The sequence below is a fragment of the Chiloscyllium plagiosum genome, chromosome 4, assembly GCF_004010195.1.
Source record: "Chiloscyllium plagiosum isolate BGI_BamShark_2017 chromosome 4, ASM401019v2, whole genome shotgun sequence".
NCBI classification, from domain to species: Eukaryota; Metazoa; Chordata; class Chondrichthyes; order Orectolobiformes; family Hemiscylliidae; genus Chiloscyllium; species Chiloscyllium plagiosum.
Window position 1 is genome coordinate 50,683,023 of NC_057713.1, and position 17,733 is coordinate 50,700,755.

The following is a 17,733-nucleotide window of genomic DNA, read 5'->3' on the forward strand; positions in this document are numbered from 1 at the left end:
CCAATTGAACCTTCACGCTTCATCTTTACATAGGCCGCCCTCTTCCATTTAACAAGGGATTCCAATTCCTTATTAAACCACGGCTCCCTCATACGACCCTTTCCTCCCTGCCTGACAGGTACATACTCAAGGACACTCAATAGTTGCTCCTTGAACAATCTCCACATATCAATTACGCCCTTGCCTTGAAGCCTACTTTTCCAAGCCACGCATCCTAAGTCATGCCTCACCACACCATAATATCCCTGCCCCCAGCTATAACTCTTGCCCTGCAGTGCACACTTATCCCTCTCCATCACTAGAGTAAAAGTCACCGAATTGTGGTCACTGTCCCCAAAGTGCTCACCTACCTCTAATTCTAACACCTGGCCTGGTTCATTACCCAGAACCAAATCCAGTATGGCCTCACCTCTTAGTTTTTGAGAAACATTGATCTTTTTCATAATTAACTGTGATTTTTTGAAAAATACAGGTAAAGGTTTTTTTGCGGAGCACGTTCAAATTGCTTTTTCTTTCACACAAAACAAAGAGAAAAATTAACTGGAAGATTAAAAAAATGCAAAGATTAGCTGATGCTAAAAGGCTTAAATTTTGTAAGACATCTTATATGGAGATAAGATAGTTGTATGTTACTTTGTTCTCAAAATTAAATATTTACACATCAATTTGCAGAGCACTGGAGCCCAGTCAAAACCTCAGTTTTCTTATATCCTAAATACAATTGGTATGCATTGCCTTAGCGAGGGTTACAAAAGTTGACAAATCCAACTACAATAAATGTTACTTACTTGGGGAATTTGTTATGTGTAATTTAACAGCAAGAAGAGCTTTGAGGGTCATGGTTCCTTACAGAAATGTCCATGAATAAACTTACATTCTGTGATGAACTTGCCCAGTTTCAACAACCTTTCTATGCTCTGATGGAGTCAAGGCAGCCAATTGACTGAGGTGGCAGGGGCACAGGGAGAGGGAGTGAGTGGGTGTAACATGGAGTAGCAGTCATCTCTGCCAGTCCCTGCCCAGGGCTTGATGGCAACAGTCGAAGGTGATTTCTCAAGGGCTTGGAGCATTCAGTAATCCAGGCTATGGGATGAAAAACACACCCGTATTACCCTAGAAGGTGTGAAAACTGGTCCTGTTATCCCAAAGTTGAAGGAAGTGTGGCAAAGCTGAAATAAAACAAAGAAACAAAGTTTGGATTCAAGAGATACACTTTGTGGCTTTCTATTTGTTAGACAACAAAAAGAACAGAGATTTGGGCTCTTGTTGAGATATACCTTGAAGTGTATTTGCAACACAATTGTTTATACAATACAATATTGCAGACTTATTTACATAGAGGCATAGTGGCATAGAATCATACAGTGCAGCAAAGCACATTGGCCCATCAAATCTGTACTGACATAACTACCATTAAAGGCGCTTATCCCAATTTCCTGAACTTATCCAGTATCCTTGAATGTTATGGTATTTCAGTTGCTCATCCAAACATTTTTTAAAAGTCGTAAGAATTCTGGCCTCCACTACCTTTCCAGGCAGTGCGTTATGAACCCAGTTTCTGATCCATCTCACCATGCTTCCTACAATTCCATGTGCTTTAACCTTTTCAATCAGTCTGGGAACTTTGTCAAAAGCTTTGCTTTAATCCATATGAACTACATCAATTGAACTTCCCTCATCCACACATTTTATCACATTTTTGAAAAATTCTAACAGATTTGTTAGGCATGATTTCCCTTTGACAAAACCATTCTGACTATCCCTAATTAACCCATGCCTTTCAAGTGGATATTAATTTTCTCCTTCAGAATTTTCTCCCAATAGTTTGACACAAAGAGCTATAATTTCCTAGTTTTATCTCTACCATCCTTCTTGAAAAGTGGAACCATATTAGCCATCCTTAAGTCCTCTGGCACTTGCCGCTTGGCCAGAGAGGATTTAAGAATTTGTGTCAGAGCCCCTGCAATTTCCTGCCTCACCTCCCACAGCTGTTGGGATGCAATTCATCTGGGCCTGGAGATTTATCTGTTTTTAAGGCCAACAGAGCCTTCAATATTTCCCCTTTTCCTGTGTCTAACTGTGCAAGTTCCTCACAGTTGCGTTTTCCTGAATTCTGTACTTATATTCTCCTTTTCCAGAATGAAGATGAAAGTGAAGTATTCATTTAACATACTTCCAATCTCCTGCAGCTTCACACACAAGTTGCCATCTTTGTCCCTAATGGGCCCTACTCTTTCCCTGGTTAACCTCTTCCTTTTAATATATTATAAAGTACCGTAGGATTCTCCTTAATCCTATTTGCAAGTCCTTTCTCATGACTCCTACGACTCCCTTAAGTTCCCCCTTGCACTGCCTAAATTCCTCTAGGTCCGTAGCTGAATTGCCCCCTTTGGACTTTCTAAAAGCCTTTTTCATCTTCCTCATCTAGTCCTGAATTGTCCTGCATATCCCTGAACTTATTGCTGCTACATTTCCCCAAAAGGTACATATTGGACCTGTACTCTTCCCAGCTCCTTTTTGAATGCCACCCACTGCTCTGCCATAGACTTACCTGCAAGGAAAGGTTCGCAGTCTACTTTGGACAGATCCTGCTTTATTTTACTAGAATCTGCCTTCTCCCCAGGCCAGAGCCATCTTTTGCAGGCTATTATTTTCCTTGTCCAGAACAATTTTGAACCGGACGGTGTTGTGGTCACTATTGCTAAAATGGACTGCTTCTACTTCATCGAACACTTCTCCAGCTTTGTTCCCCAGAACCAGATGCAGCACCATGCCAATGCTTGTTGGGCCTTCTACATATTGATACAAAAAAAACTCTGCTGGATACATGTCAAGAAATCCACCCCCTCTAAACCCTTAACACTATCTCAGTGAAAGGTGAAATCCCTTAGTATAATTACCCAATTATTACTCATTCATGCCCCTGTGAACTGTCTACATATTTATTCCTCTATTTCCCACTGACTCTTTGGGGGCCTATAGTACACTCCCCGTAAAGTTGCTGCCCTTTTAACATTCCTAAGTAATTCCACAAAAGCATCTTTTGAGGACCCTCCCAAAATATTCTCTCCTTATTGCAGTAATTGACTCATTAATTAATAGTGCTACACCATCATCCGTTTTGCACCCTCTTTTATCTCACCTAAAGATCCTATAGCCTGGAATGTTAAGTTGCCAGTTCAACCTTCCCTCAACTATGTTTCTGTGATGCCAACAATGTCAAACTTCCATGTATCAACCCACGCCTTTAACTCATCAGTCTTACCCATTAGACTCCTAGCATTAAAGTAAAGACCATTCAGCCTTGCCTTACTCGCTTGACACTCAATGTATTTGAGCTCACTCTGACTTGTTTCCTTTGCTGAAGCTCTATTTCATCAATTTTCTGTGTCCCCTCCTCATACCAGACTAAATTCCTCCCAACAGCACCAGCAAAGCTACCTGCAAGGATGTTGGTCCCAATATGGTTCAGGTGCAAACCGTCTTGATTAGATATGTCCTACCTTCTCCAAAAATGGTCCCAGTGATCCAGGAATCCCCTCGCACTAACTCCTGAGCAACTCATTCATCTGTCCTATTCTCCTATTTCTAAACCCACGAGCACATGGCTGTAGGAGTAATCCAGAGATTACGACCATTGAGGTTGCCTTGGAAACCCAGAGCTTTAACTTCTGCAGCTGGGATCACTTTTTGCACATCTGGTCATCTGGTACGCTGGCAGCGTCCAGGCCTTCCCCCCACATATCCTTTATGATGTTACTGTACTTTACATAGACATAACTGACTAACTGAAGACATTACATTGACACCATTACACAGAAAGATTGGCTGTTGGCGAGTTGGGTGACTTTATACCAGAGCATCACATGTTGTCATGTGAAAGTTACAGAGTTGAAAAGTGTGGTGCTGGAAAAACAGAGCAGGCCAGGCAGCATCCGAGGAGCAGGAGAATCGACGTTTCGGGCATAAGCCCTTCTTCAGGAAGCCCTTCTTTCCTGAAGAAGGACTTATACCCGAAATGTCGATTCTCCTGCTCCTCGGATGCTGCCTGGCCTGCTGTATTTTTCCAGCACCACACTTTTCAACTCTGGTCTCCAGCATCTGCAGTCCTCACTTTCTCCATGTGAAAGTTACAGGCCTGTCTGGTCTGGAATGTATGCAACATCTCCCAATTTCTCTTTAAAGAATATGAAATGTTTTTCCAAAAAAGAAAGAACAAGAAAGAAAGATTCATGTTGCAACCACATAATGATGATGATACAAAAGCAAGTAAGGTAATAGTGGGTAATATCCAGTGATCATGTAAATGATTCGCAGCGTATGCAGAATTTTGAAATTGTCTTAGACAATTAGGGCAGAGTATTCTGAATTTTTCTGTCCAATTTTCACAATTTTCTCTGATGCTTCATTTTCAAGAAACTGTGAGACAACTCAGGTGGGCAGCATTGTGACACTTTATACTTCTGTTTTGCTCTGACCAGACTTTAAAATCATAGGGTGGCAGTAAGCATAGGATGTAATGTGACTCTGGCACTTGCACATTCTAACCATCTAAACCATACAATGGATAGATCGGTTTCTGTAGCACAGTGCACTCTTGGTACTGAAACTGCTATTATTAACTGATTACTGTAGGTGGCCAATGGCAAGGGAATGTATTGCGAGTTGAGGCAAGAGGTAATGAAATGAAACAGTCTAGAAAATGGCCCAGATTTAGCACTCCAATTGCCAGGAGAACAGCTGGAAGAATTTCTTTTGCTTTTGTAGGAGGATGTAAGAATGTACTCCTGAACTACCACTTGTAGTAGCATACTATGTACAGCTCCATTCATTTGAAACACATAACCCAGAATGGATTAGGACTAAAAGGCAACAATTGAAACTATTGTAACTGTAAATGTTTGGAGGGGAGAAGAAGGAACTACCACATGTCATTTGTATCCTTTTATTTGAGAAATGCATGCAGTTGAAAACAAACATCTGAAACATCTATGAAAGCTACCTGGAATGATATAGCATGGAAGGCTTCTCTTTCAGTTTTTCTTGTTGAAGCAACTAGAGAATAAATTTCCATGGGAGTTCTGCCAATTGTCTGCATAATTTCAGCAGAATAGCTGCAGTAAGTCCAGGTGATTCTTTCATGCTGCTTTCCTGAGATATTCATCATTCTTCTGCTGAGGGTGTGATGGATGAATGGGAAATTCACCACCCCACCTCCCCTAACCTCACCCAAAGAAAATTTACATCCTCTCCACCCAACTAACACCCTCGAAACCCTTGCACTCACTACTTCTCCAATAACAGAGCTAAGATCATGAACTTGCATGATTTAATTGATCAATGGATGTAGGTTTGCTCACTGACTGGAAGGTTCATTTTCAGATGTTTCGTCACCATACTAGGTAACATCTTCAGTGAGCCTCCGGACGAAGCATTGCTGGTGTTTCTTGCGTTCTATTTATAGGTTTGGGTGAAAGCAGGAAACACCAGCAGTGCTCCGTCTGGAGGCTCACTGAAGATGTTACCTAGTATGGTGACGAAATGTCGGAAGGTGAACCTTCCAGCTCAACAAGCAAATTTACATCCAGAACCTCAACCCAAACTACAAATCTTCTGCTTCTCAGAAAAATATATGCTGTCAATCAAATCAAATCCTTATCTCTTGCTGCATTTTGAACAAGCTATTCAAACTTATAACATCCACTTTATTTTTGCTTTTGAGATAATTGATCACTAGGACAATTGAAACTCATGTTTTACTTTTTGAGACGTTATATTTGTGGAGCATCATAAATGACTTTGCGTTTGTGCACAGATCAGAGAGGAATAGACTGAACAATTCTCCAATGCTAAAAGCCTATTTTCTTCAGTCACGGTGAAGGTCATGCATGGAAACAGCATAAGAGCATTCATATGTTTCTTTGTTATAGATATAAAATATTTATGAATTAATTTGCAGCACACTAGTACTCGGTCAAATCTTCGACGCCCTAATATCCGAAGTACAATTAGCTTACATTGTCTGTGGAAGCACGACAATCACCTGGCAAATCTAAAAAAAAAATTGCTTCCAAGGAGAATCTGGTTCATGCTGGGCACTGAAGTAAATACAGATTTGAGACAAGGTCATTGGCCTAATCCATTAATGCAATATTTCTCTCACCATTGATGCTGACTGACCAGCTGAATGTTCTCAACATTTCCTACATTTTAGTCAAATGAAAAAGCATTGTCTTTATATGATATTGCATATGCAAACTTTTTTTTATTTTTTAAACAATAAAAGTTTAACTTGTAACCACCAAGGCAACAATTTTGAGCTCATACCTCTACTTTCCAAGTGTGGTAATAGAGACTATGGGACTACAATTATTAATCATTTCATTTATTACCCCAGGTCAAACAAAACTGTGACCTACCAAGATCTAAATGTTCATTCCTGGAAGTGCAAACACAGGAACTTTCCCAATCCTGAAAGCCTGACAATGGAGAAACTTCTCCCAAGTTTTTGGAGTTTCAGTCTATGGAAGAGCAAGTGTTAACAGAAGGCAGGTCTGCCAACTCCAAAATAGTGCAGCGGCAGCAACAGTAAGGGCCAGGTTTGGAGTTGAGCTGTTTAAAAGGCCCAGCTCAGAATTCCAGGACTTTATCCTAGTTATTAAAAAAAACAGTAAAACCTCACACCCCCAACACTTCCCATGCCTCATCCTTCCAAGTCACACCACCTCATGCTTGTCATCTACTTCTCATGATCCTTCATTTAGTTCACACCATTCAATGTCCTTTAGTATGTTTGGTGCAGACAGAAACATTACTAAGTGCCTCTAGAGTGATATTGCAATCAATATCTTCATAAGTATAAAATCATTAAGTGACTTAATCTTGCACTTACATATTTTAATTTGTAATAGTAGTGTTTCATTCTCTGCTAATGCTGAGCGTAGATGCACACTTAATTGTTTCAAAGCCGTTCTTAAACGTTTACTGCCCTTTTTCATTGAAAGGCCATGCATGGTTATTTCACTGGAATCTGTCTTGGAGTGTGTCCTGAGATTAGCTGTAATCCAACATCCAATCAGCCCTCCATTTACACACTGCTTCAGGTCCAGAATAAGATCACGTCACCACTTCCTCGAGGTTTAAGAGTACGTTACCAGAAGGATCTTAGTTTGGGGAAGGCAATGGACGAGTGGTCTTATTGGTGGGCTAGTAATCAGAGACTCAGGTTTGAATTCCACCATGGCAGATGGTGGAATTTGAATTCAGGAAAAACATAAAATTAAAAGTAAAATGATAATCGTGAAACCATTGTTAATTATCGTTAAAACTGATCTGGTTCACAACTGTCCTTTAGTGAAGGGAACTACTGTCCTTATCTAGTCTGAATGTGACTCCAGACCCACAGCGTTGTGGTTAACATTTGCCTGCCCTTTCAAATGGCTGAACAAGCCATTCAGTTGTACCAACTTCTAGAAGTGGAAAAAAAGGAATGAAAATGGAAGACAACCTGGTATCAAATAAGACACCAGAAAAAACAAAAGCAAACAGAGCCCCGTCAACCTTGCAAAGTTCTACTTACTAACACTTGGGGGCTAATGCCAAATTGGGAGAGATGTCTTACTCATCAGGTAATAGCCTGAATGTAGTCACACTTTACTGTATTATACCTTACACATTTGGTTCCAGCCAACACAATCACAATTCTGGGGTATGTCCTGCCCCCCTCCCTTAGCTCATAAATCAAAGCTCCTCCAATGTTGATAATACTATAAATGAATAAAAGAATAACATTGGACTTAAGATAACGTAAATGTAGGCTTTTCGCTAAAGCACAAAAGTCACCACAACATCGCTTCAAGTACCCATTTTTCATGTGGGTTTATCGGCATCGGGTGCTAGTACATTAAGCAATTATGAAGGATACTACTGAAACTGTGCTCCTGTCTTCATGTGATATCTGCAAACATACTTTTTAGCAACAATCACTGAATATGATCAGGAGTGGGTTACTTTTCCTTTCTCTAATCCAAACTGTTACATTACCACCATTGCCAGAGATTAACTAACTCAAAACAGTCCAGGAATGGAACATTTACTGTCCACATGAATCAATGTTACCTGAACTTACCAAGTGAGTTTTGGAAAATGCCCTGAACCCATTTTAATCATTCAGTTATTTTACGCAGTTGTTTAATTTGTAAAGCAAATACTTTAGTTGATGGTGCATTATTTTAATTAAAAATAATCTAGCAAACCTTTGTTTCTTGGCTGAGAGAAAAGACTATCCTGCTTTTGTCAAACTGTAATTTAAACAGTGAGTCAATTATTATTTCAGGGGCTTGTTTTCCTAGCTCTATAATAAGAAATAAACAGTTGCATGTGAATATGATGCTTTAATGTATGTTACTCAGATTGACATAATGAAACATCATGTGCAAAAAACATTTAGAATTCGTAATCTGGTATTGTTCAGAAGTAACAGATGAACTCTCATTGGTTACCATGGCAAAACCAACATTAGAAGTAAATCTTCGGTTGTACTATTTACTCATTCCATTTTGCGCTCATTGGTTTGATGCAAGTTCCAAGTGAAAGTGCCAAATTCTCCATACAGTGCTTTCAAATTCAGTGCATATCTATTGAAACATATGTCTGTCATCTGATTCTTTCTGGACTAGAACCTTGCAGCTTGATTACACCCAAAATGAACACAAAACGGCTAGGGCATCTGCATTACTCGCTGCTTGTACTGGGCTGAGACCCAAGCAAAATTGGATCACATTAATCAGCAAGCTCATCAGAAGGAGAGGGTAAATTATTCCAGGGTTTGCAAGGGAATGATTAAAGATGCCGATAGGTTGTCCAAAGGAATTGGATGGAACAGCACTACTATTTCCACTGCACTAACTTAAATCACGACTGAAAATCTATTGGCACCTTACAGACCAGCACACAGCAGTCCTTAAGTAGATCCTTAGACACTCAAACTGTGATAGAATGGAGAATGGGAAGCTCAGATTCCTCCATTTACATCAGAACATCACTTTGTAATCCCAGTGTTGGTTTACAACCATAATTTACTATTTTATAGGATGTCATGACTGTTTTGGGTTGGCGGGCTAGACAACTCAAAGTCACCCAAGCCTTTAACACACACCTCAGTTCTGATTTGGCATGACATGTAATGAGAAGGCCAAAAGCCTACCTTCCAACAGTGAAATGGAGCGTTACAAATTGAATTTCTCACATTTGTTCCTAGTTTTAATTAATAACCCATGAGAATTGTCAGAATGCTAGCCATCAAGACGAGTGGATTTTAATGTTTGGGGGAAAACAGTTGAATTCATGGAGTGCAAGTTTTAAAACACTGATTAAAAACCCTGTCTTCACCAAATTTCATGTGTGTTAAGCTTGAGAAATGCAAGTCAAATCATTTCCCAATTTCAAAACCAAAGCCTGCCACCTTTCTTCATACCTGCCACAATTAAGACTGTTGGAGAAATGGACAGGCCATGTTCAGGTTTTCTGAGTCCCGAGGCAGCTTCAGAGAAGTGCAAATTGATTAGAATGCCCACCTCAGTTCACTAAGACAGCAGTCCTGCTCCCCAACATAGTCTTCCACACATATCTTGTGTCCTCCATGCTCACCCAGGTACCCTGCTGTCTCATAGCTGCATTTCCCTTATATTCCCCATGCAGCCAGCAGGGTCCCTCATAACCTGATGCCCCATTACACTCTGAATGCACTCCATAGACATGCCATCTCTCAACATATACACACATGCACACACATAATCTCCATTACAGTTCACCATGCGTACAGTCTTTAGATGTGGAGGAAAAAGTACATTTTCTACAATCTAACAGCAAGCTTGTCACACAGCTTAACATGTTAAAACTGTCAATAAAACTGTGAACACAATCTCTGGTAAGTTGTTCTTTAATTTTGAAACATAGTAAGGCATATATAAAAGTCCCCAGCTATCAAATAGAACATTGAACAGTACAGCACAGTACAGGCCCTTCAGCCCTCGGTGTTGTGCCGACCTTCTATTCTATTGTAGGATCAGACTAACCTACATTCCTTTCATTGTACTAACTTCCATGTGCATATCCAAGAGTCAGTTAAACGTCCCTAATGCATCTACTCTACTACCACGACTGACAGTGCATTCCACATACCCACCACTCTCTGAGTAAAAACCTATCTCTGACATCCCCCTAAACCTTCCTCCAATTACCTTAAAATTATACCCCCTTGTGATAGACATTTTTGCCATGGGAAAAAGTCTCTGGTCATCCACTCTATCTATGTCTCTCAATATCTTGTACACCTTTATCAAGCCACCTCTCATCCTTCTTCACTCCAATGAGAAAAGCCCTAGCTCCCTCAACCTTTCTTCATAAGACAGCGCCCTCCAGTCCAGGCGACATCCTGGTAAATCTCCTCTGCACCCTCTCTAAAGTTCCCACTCTTTCCTATAATGAGGTGACCAGAACTGAACATAGTTAAAAATCACACAACACCAGGTTATAGTCCAACAGGTTTAAATGGAAGCACACTCGCTTTCGGAGCACCACACCTTCATCAGGTGGTTGCTCCTGAGCGGCACTCCAAAAGCTAGGGTGCTTCCAATTAAATCTGTTGGACTATAACCTGGTGTTGTGTGATTTTTAACTTTGTACACCCCAGTTCCAACACCGGCATCTCCAAATCAGAACTGAACATAATATTCCAAGTGTGGTCTAACCAGGACTCTTTAGAGCTGCAGCATAATCTAGCAGCTCTTAACCTCAATCCCCTTGCTAATGCAAGCCAACACACCGTCAATGCTCAACATCGTGACAAATTTACATCTGCTGGACAGAACCCTATAATCAATCATTTACTTTGTCATGCAACATCTAGTAATGACATTTGTGACATTTGAAACCGTCAATCCATTAAACACTTATCTTTAACCAATTTCACAGCAGGCTCCAAGGCTCCTGAACTGTCAAACAAGGCTGTCAGAAAGCTTCCAAACCCAGCCAGCCTGATGCAGATACTGGTAAACAGGAAATACACATTTCCCCTTTGACTCTAAGTGGTAACCTAAGTGATTGGATGTGTCTTTGGGGTCACAATCCAACGCAAGGCTGTCTCAACCCACACAATAGTCATATGAAGTTGGTGTTGGACTGGGAAGGCACAGAAATTCAAAATTACAATGAGAAAATTAAAGTTTTTGCCATTCCTAACCGCTCCCACCTCCACAAGGAATGGAATGTATGGCTCTAGAAACAAGTTTAGAAGTGAATAGATGCAGAGTGATCAAGCGAAAGGTTGTGGATGGAGAATCTGCTGGTTTCCTTTTGCCCCACATTAAACCTGAGCGGAAGGCTTGCACCAAGAGCCAAGCTGAAGACCTTAATTAGACACTGAAGCATCTCATTCCGCTGCCACAGGCACTTAGCAGGGGATTTGCCAACAGGGATTCAATCAAGAAAGCCTTGATGGATTTTCTAAGACATTCTTGGGTGTCTGGTGTTCAAAGGCTCAGTGTACCTGAGTAGGGGAGCTGGCATCAGGAGGAAGGAGCCTGCAGAAGCCCCCTGCTGCTCTATCAGCCACCTGCTGTTCAATCTGGTTCAGTGCCATCCCTCCTTGGGACTCCCATTCCACCCATACTTACCCATCTCTAAAGGATCCATTGCCAAAGGCCCAGATCTGATAGGCAGGTAATGCTCAGGGATGGACTATCCAAAGTAGAACGTGCAGAGTTCAGCAGATTTCCCGGTGCATATTAGGACCGTTATTCTGTTGGCACTCTGATTAGGTTTATAGGAATGGCACCAGGTCTCACTGGTGATAATATGCCCTGTCCCCCCACATCCACATTAAATTCCACTTTATAAGCAAATGACCTTGTTCATAGAAGACACAGGTCCTTTTCTTTGTTATAAGCAAGACCATTTTTTTTTTCAATTTTCAAAATGAAATCATATAATCCAAAACAAGAGTGGAAACTGTACAGATTTAAATTACTAAGTGTGAAATTTATCTTCATTGGCTGGAGAAATAGACTGGGATTGGATTAACCACACTTGATGTATTATTGTTTCTGATTCTATTTTCTCAATCCAGAAAACTTACATCACAGAAACAGGCCATTTGATTCAAGTAGTCCGTACTGGTTATTGAACTGCATCCCACAACTTCTCTCCATAAAATACAAACAGTACAAACCTATTTTTTCTCATGTTTATCAAACTTCCCTTGAATACATCTGTATGTTTCACCACAACTCCTCATTCTGTGAGCAAATTCCACATTCTTATCACTCTCTGGATAAGGAAGTTTGTCCTGGGTCCTATCTCAGATTTCTTAGACTCATATTATGATCCTTAACTTTGGTCACCCCCTTCACATCCACCTTATTAAATCCTTTTGCAATTTAATAAACCTGTATCAGATCACTCATCGTTAAAAAAATAGTACATCTATTATGGGCCAAGTCTATTACTGCCTGATTTGTGTCACTACTAGTTGAACTCTCCCCCCCAATACGCACTGAACTAATTCCAGACACCAGTATCCTGTCACCAAGTCACCCTTTATTTACATGTACATAATATTTGACACTGGTCCGGCTTCCTCAGAGCCAACTTTTAGAGTGAACAGAACCTCTGACATTCCTATTTTTATCTGTCAGCCAGGACTCCCTGATTGGGGCAGTTAACTTGGTCCAGTCAGGGAAATCATATTTTATGAGGTCCACCCGGCTGACCTTGTTACAATTACTACACCCACAACAACTCTGAACCAGTGGCCGCTCAATAATGGGTAAATTTGTTTAACCTATGACTGTTAGGCATGGAAATAATCAAAAAAATGTCGACTAGCTGCTGGCAATTAACATGCTTCAGAACTAGTTTAGATAGTCAACGGGTTTTATACTAACACTGATTCTGGCATCAGTAGGAAGACACATTCTTTTTTTTATTATGGCTTTAATGATTTTGGCATTTAATGAGCACAAAATCAAAATTTCAGTTTTCATTTTGGATAACTACAATGGCCCCAATTTGCATACCCACATTCAGATTTCTTAGACGTATCTAAGGTTGCATTTATTGTAGTTTGAGAAACATTAATGCTTCCTGAAAATGTCCTAATGAAAGGTCACAATCTGAAACATCAACTCTGTTTCTATCCTTACAGAAGCTGAGTTTTCTTTGTTTTTATTTCAAATTTCCAGTGTTCAGGTTTGATTTTGGATTAGTCTACGAACTAAACCAATCCATTCTAATTAATTGGAAACAATGCATTGGGCCAGACTTCGCTGGAGGCATAAAACATTTTATTAGTGCATTTATGTCAAACAGCAAATTACATGAAAAAAATTCCAGAAAGTTACAGTAAATGTAATTTATGTAATGCGTGTTTTCTGGAGTTGTACTGCATAATCAATGCACTGATGAAAATTAGACTCAAATAGTCCTATAATAATTAAAACAATAGTGTGCTGCTTTTCAACTGAACATTAGCTGCCTATGATCTCTGTATATATGGGATCTTATTTTATAAGAATTGGTTATTTAATTAGAAAACTAAAATTCATAGAAAAATGTCATAGAAAAATGTTTGGATAAGAATCAGATGGTTAAGGATTTTTCATTTTTTAATTTGTATCAAATTTTAACTTGTTCTTTGATAACCAGAAACTATGGACTCTGTACTGAAAGATTCAATGACATTTTTTATTACAGTGCTTCCTTTTTAACCCAAGTGATGGGAAATTATGTTACTGATTAGTTATTTCCCTTTTGTCACTTTACAGGGCTTTCTCAAGACACCTCCTGATAATAACTACAGTTATTAAATGACTTGGGAAAAATATCAGCCACAAGAATGAAAGGGTTATCAAGCAACCGAGGCCAACATCATGCAACTAACTGTGACCCTTTGTGTGATACGTTGACCCACCACCAGGAAAGGAAGCCATACATTCTCAATCCAGTTGACTCCCACCATGACGATCATTCCTATTGCCCCCAGAGGAACTCCTTTCACTCAGAGTGCACGGTTCCATTCAGTGATCAAATATCTAGTAGTACTTTTCCCAGAAGACATTACAGTTCACAACATGACCTTAAGGAAGAATGCGCCCTGGTGCCTGCACCTTCATCCAATAAAACCAATCGCATCCCTGCCAACCTTCTGGACCAATTTGAGAGGCAACTTCCAATCCGCCGGGATGGGTTCCACACATTACAATATAAGCGGTCAGCCCTGGAACACCGAAGTGAAAGCCCAGGAAGAATCCGCCACCTGGTTCACTCAGTGCAAAAGCTGTTTACCAAGTCACATTCTCTCGAAGGACCTTCCAAAGGAAATATAAATGGTAATAAAGCAAGTCCTGATGAAATGCATGCGACGAAACGTGGCAAGCGCAGCAAAAGCAAAGATAGGAAGTCGGAACTGAAAAACAAATCTAATATTTCAGGGTGGTGGAGTTCAGAAGATAACTTGGATGGTGATGTATGTATTTATCATGGCCCAACAAATGTGATGACTATGGGTCGTTGTCCTGACCGTTCAACATCTCAGTACTTCATGGAAGCTTATAATACTATCAGTGAACAGACGTTAAAAACTTCCAGAAGCAATAATGACATGAAATGCACAACTTGTGTAAACATCCCACTGAACGTTGATGCACAAATCATGAAGAAGAGTTCGTGGTCTTCAACATTAACAGTGAGCCGAGCCCATGAGGTTTATCAGAAATCCTCAATGAATCTTGATAATAAAACGGTCATGAAATCGGAGTCGTGCCAGAAAGAACGTTCATGCCAGTATCTCCAGGTATGCATCCAGTGTATAGCAATATCGAAGCACATTGCTGCTACAAATATTGTGTACACATTATTAATATGTTTATACATATGTACAATAGCTATGATTTGTGGACTGTGTTGGAAACAGCAAAATATTACTAGCACATCAAAATAAGAAAGATTTCAGATTCCAATTTATTACACTGGAAAGAAAAGCTTCATTGGGCATTGGAGTTATAAAAAGTCTTTAACAAATTAACCTTCATGAAGATTGAGAAGTTCAAATTAGCAGAGTTAGCCACAAAGAATTGATACCATGTATTTGGGACTGTTTCCAAGATGACAGTTTTTTTTAACTAGGGATGAGCTATTTTGGATCTATTGATGTGTAATGATGCAGATTTAATAAATGATCTCAGAATAAAAGGTCCCCATTAATGCAGTGACTGTAATGTTGTAAAATTTGGTATCCAGTTTAAGAGGGACAAACATGAGCCAAGAATACTAAACCTAAGTAAGGGTAGTTACAAAGTTAACGAAGGCAGAGTTGACTGGAGTGGACTGGGAAGTTTCCGCGGCAAAGGTGGTTGAAGAACAATGACATTTGAGAAATAGTTCATGGTTCACAGCAAAGATATATCCCAATCAGGAAGAAGGATTCAAGAAAGGGGTTAAGACAACTATGGTTAACCAGGAAAGTTAAGGATAGCATCAGATTAAAAGCAAGTATGCCCAATATGGCAAAAATTAGTGGTAAGCCACTGAATTGGAAAATTTTAAAAACCAACAAAAGATTACCAAAAATAAAGGAGAAAATAAACTTTGAGGGTAAACTTGCAAGTAATGTCAAGGAAGAGAGTAAGAGCTTCTTTAGACATATAAAAAGATGTGAGGCCAAAGTGAAACAGTCCAAGTAGAGAATAAGGTAATAATCATGGGGAACCAGGAAGTGGTTGAATAAATAGGTAAAATAAATATGTTAAATAAATACTTTGCATCAATATTCACAGTAGAAGACATGAACAGCATTCCAAATATACTAAATAATCAAGGGGCAAAACGTGGTGGGACAGGGCAGAAGAAATAAACGGTTGAGAGTGTGGGGTGCTGGAGAAGCACAGCAGGTCAGGCAGCATCTGAGGAGCAGAAAAATAACATTCAGGCAAAAGCCCTTCATCAAGAACGTCATTTTCCTTCAATGTCGATTTTCCTGCTCCTCAGATGCTGTCTGACCTGCTGTGCTTTTCCAGCACTACACTCTCAACTCTAATCTCCAGCATCTGCAGTCCTCACTTTTGCCTAGAAGAAATAAACATAATAGCTATCACTGGAGAAAATAAATTAGGGAAAGCAACAGTACTAAAAGCTGTTATGCACCCTGCAGCTGGTGAGATGTTGGTGAGATAGAAAGGAAATTATGACAGAAATAACGGATGCACTCATTGTAATCTTCCATGCATCCTTAGATTCTGGAATAGTACTGGAGGATTGGAAAACCACCTTTATTCAAAAAGGGTAAGAGACCAAGAATAGCTAACTATAGGCCAGTTAGCTTAACATCTGTTGTTGGGAAAATGTTAGAGTTAATTATAAAGCTATAATAGCAAAGCATTTAGAAATTCATCAAAAAGTAAGCAGTAAACGTGGCTTCATAAACCATGCTTGACAAGTTTATTAGAATTATTTGAAGAAGTAACAAGCAATACAGATAGAAGTGGAGCAGGAGAGATAATATATTTGGATTTATAGAAGGCATTTAATATAAACCCACACATTAGGCTGCTCAATAAGATAAGAGTCAATGGTATTGGAGATAGCATTTAAACATGGATAGAGGATTGGCTAACTAGTAGAAAGTAGAATGTTGGGATAAGGCGAATATTTTCAGGATTGCAATCTGTAACAAGTGGGAGTGCCACAGTAATATAATATAAAAGCAAAGCATTCAGAAATGCATAAAAAAATCAAGCAGAGTCAATGTGGCTTCATGAAGGGGAAATGATATCTGACAATGTTATTGCAATTCTTTGAGGAGGTAACAAACAGAATATGTAAAGTGTAACCAGCAGATATAAACATTCAAAAATACATACTGCAGATACTAGAAATCTGAAAGAAGCACAGAAAATACTGGAGAGACACAACACATCTGGCAGCACCTGTGGAGAGAGAAACAGCGTTCACATTTTGAGTTTGGTATGATCCTTCTTCAAAACTGACCATTCTAAATATGTTGTCCTTTTTCAATGACATTGGAACCAGTCAAGAGAAGGTTCACTAGATTGATTCCAGATATGGAGGATGTTGTTTGATTGAGGAGAAGTTAAATAGGCTGTGGTTGTACTCATAAAGTCATAGAGATGTACAGCATGGAAACAGACCTTCGGTCTAACCTGTCCATGCCAACCAGATATCCGAACCCAATATAGTCCCACCTGCCAGCACCCGGCCGATATCCCTTCAAACCCTTCCTATTGATATACACATCCAAATGCCTCTTAAATGTTGCAATTGTACCAGCCTCCACCACATCCTCTGGCAGCTCATTCCATACACGTACCACCCTCTGTGTGAAAAAGTTGCCCCTTCGGTCTCTTTTATATCTTTCCCCTCTCACCCTAAACCTATGCCCTCTTGTTCTGGACTCCCTGACTCCATTGTCTATTTTACCATATCCATGCCCCTCATAATTTTTAAATCTCTATAAGGTCACCCCTCAGCCTCTGAAGCTCCAGGGAAAACAGCCCCAGCCTGTTCAACCTCTCCCTATAGCTCAAATCCTCCAACCCTGGCAACGTACTTGTAAATCTTTTCTGAACCCTTTCAAGTTTCACAACATCTTTACGATAGGAAGGAGACCAGAATTGCATGCAATATTCCAACAGTGGCCTAACCAATGTCCTGTACAGC

At 39.9% G+C, this 17,733-nt stretch overlaps 1 protein-coding gene across 11 annotated transcripts in view; it reads left to right on the forward strand.

Moving 5' to 3' along the window:
- dlgap1a (discs, large (Drosophila) homolog-associated protein 1a) overlaps positions 1 to 17,733 on the forward strand; it is a 767,710-nt gene that overhangs the window by 538,985 nt on the left and 210,992 nt on the right. For all 11 annotated transcript variants that reach the window (XM_043688191.1, XM_043688189.1, XM_043688201.1 and 8 more), the window contains one exon: positions 13,824 to 14,851. In XM_043688191.1, coding sequence (XP_043544126.1) covers positions 13,895 to 14,851 — 957 coding nt within the window. In that variant the 5' untranslated portion in view covers positions 13,824 to 13,894. The remainder of the gene's footprint in view (positions 1 to 13,823; positions 14,852 to 17,733) is intronic.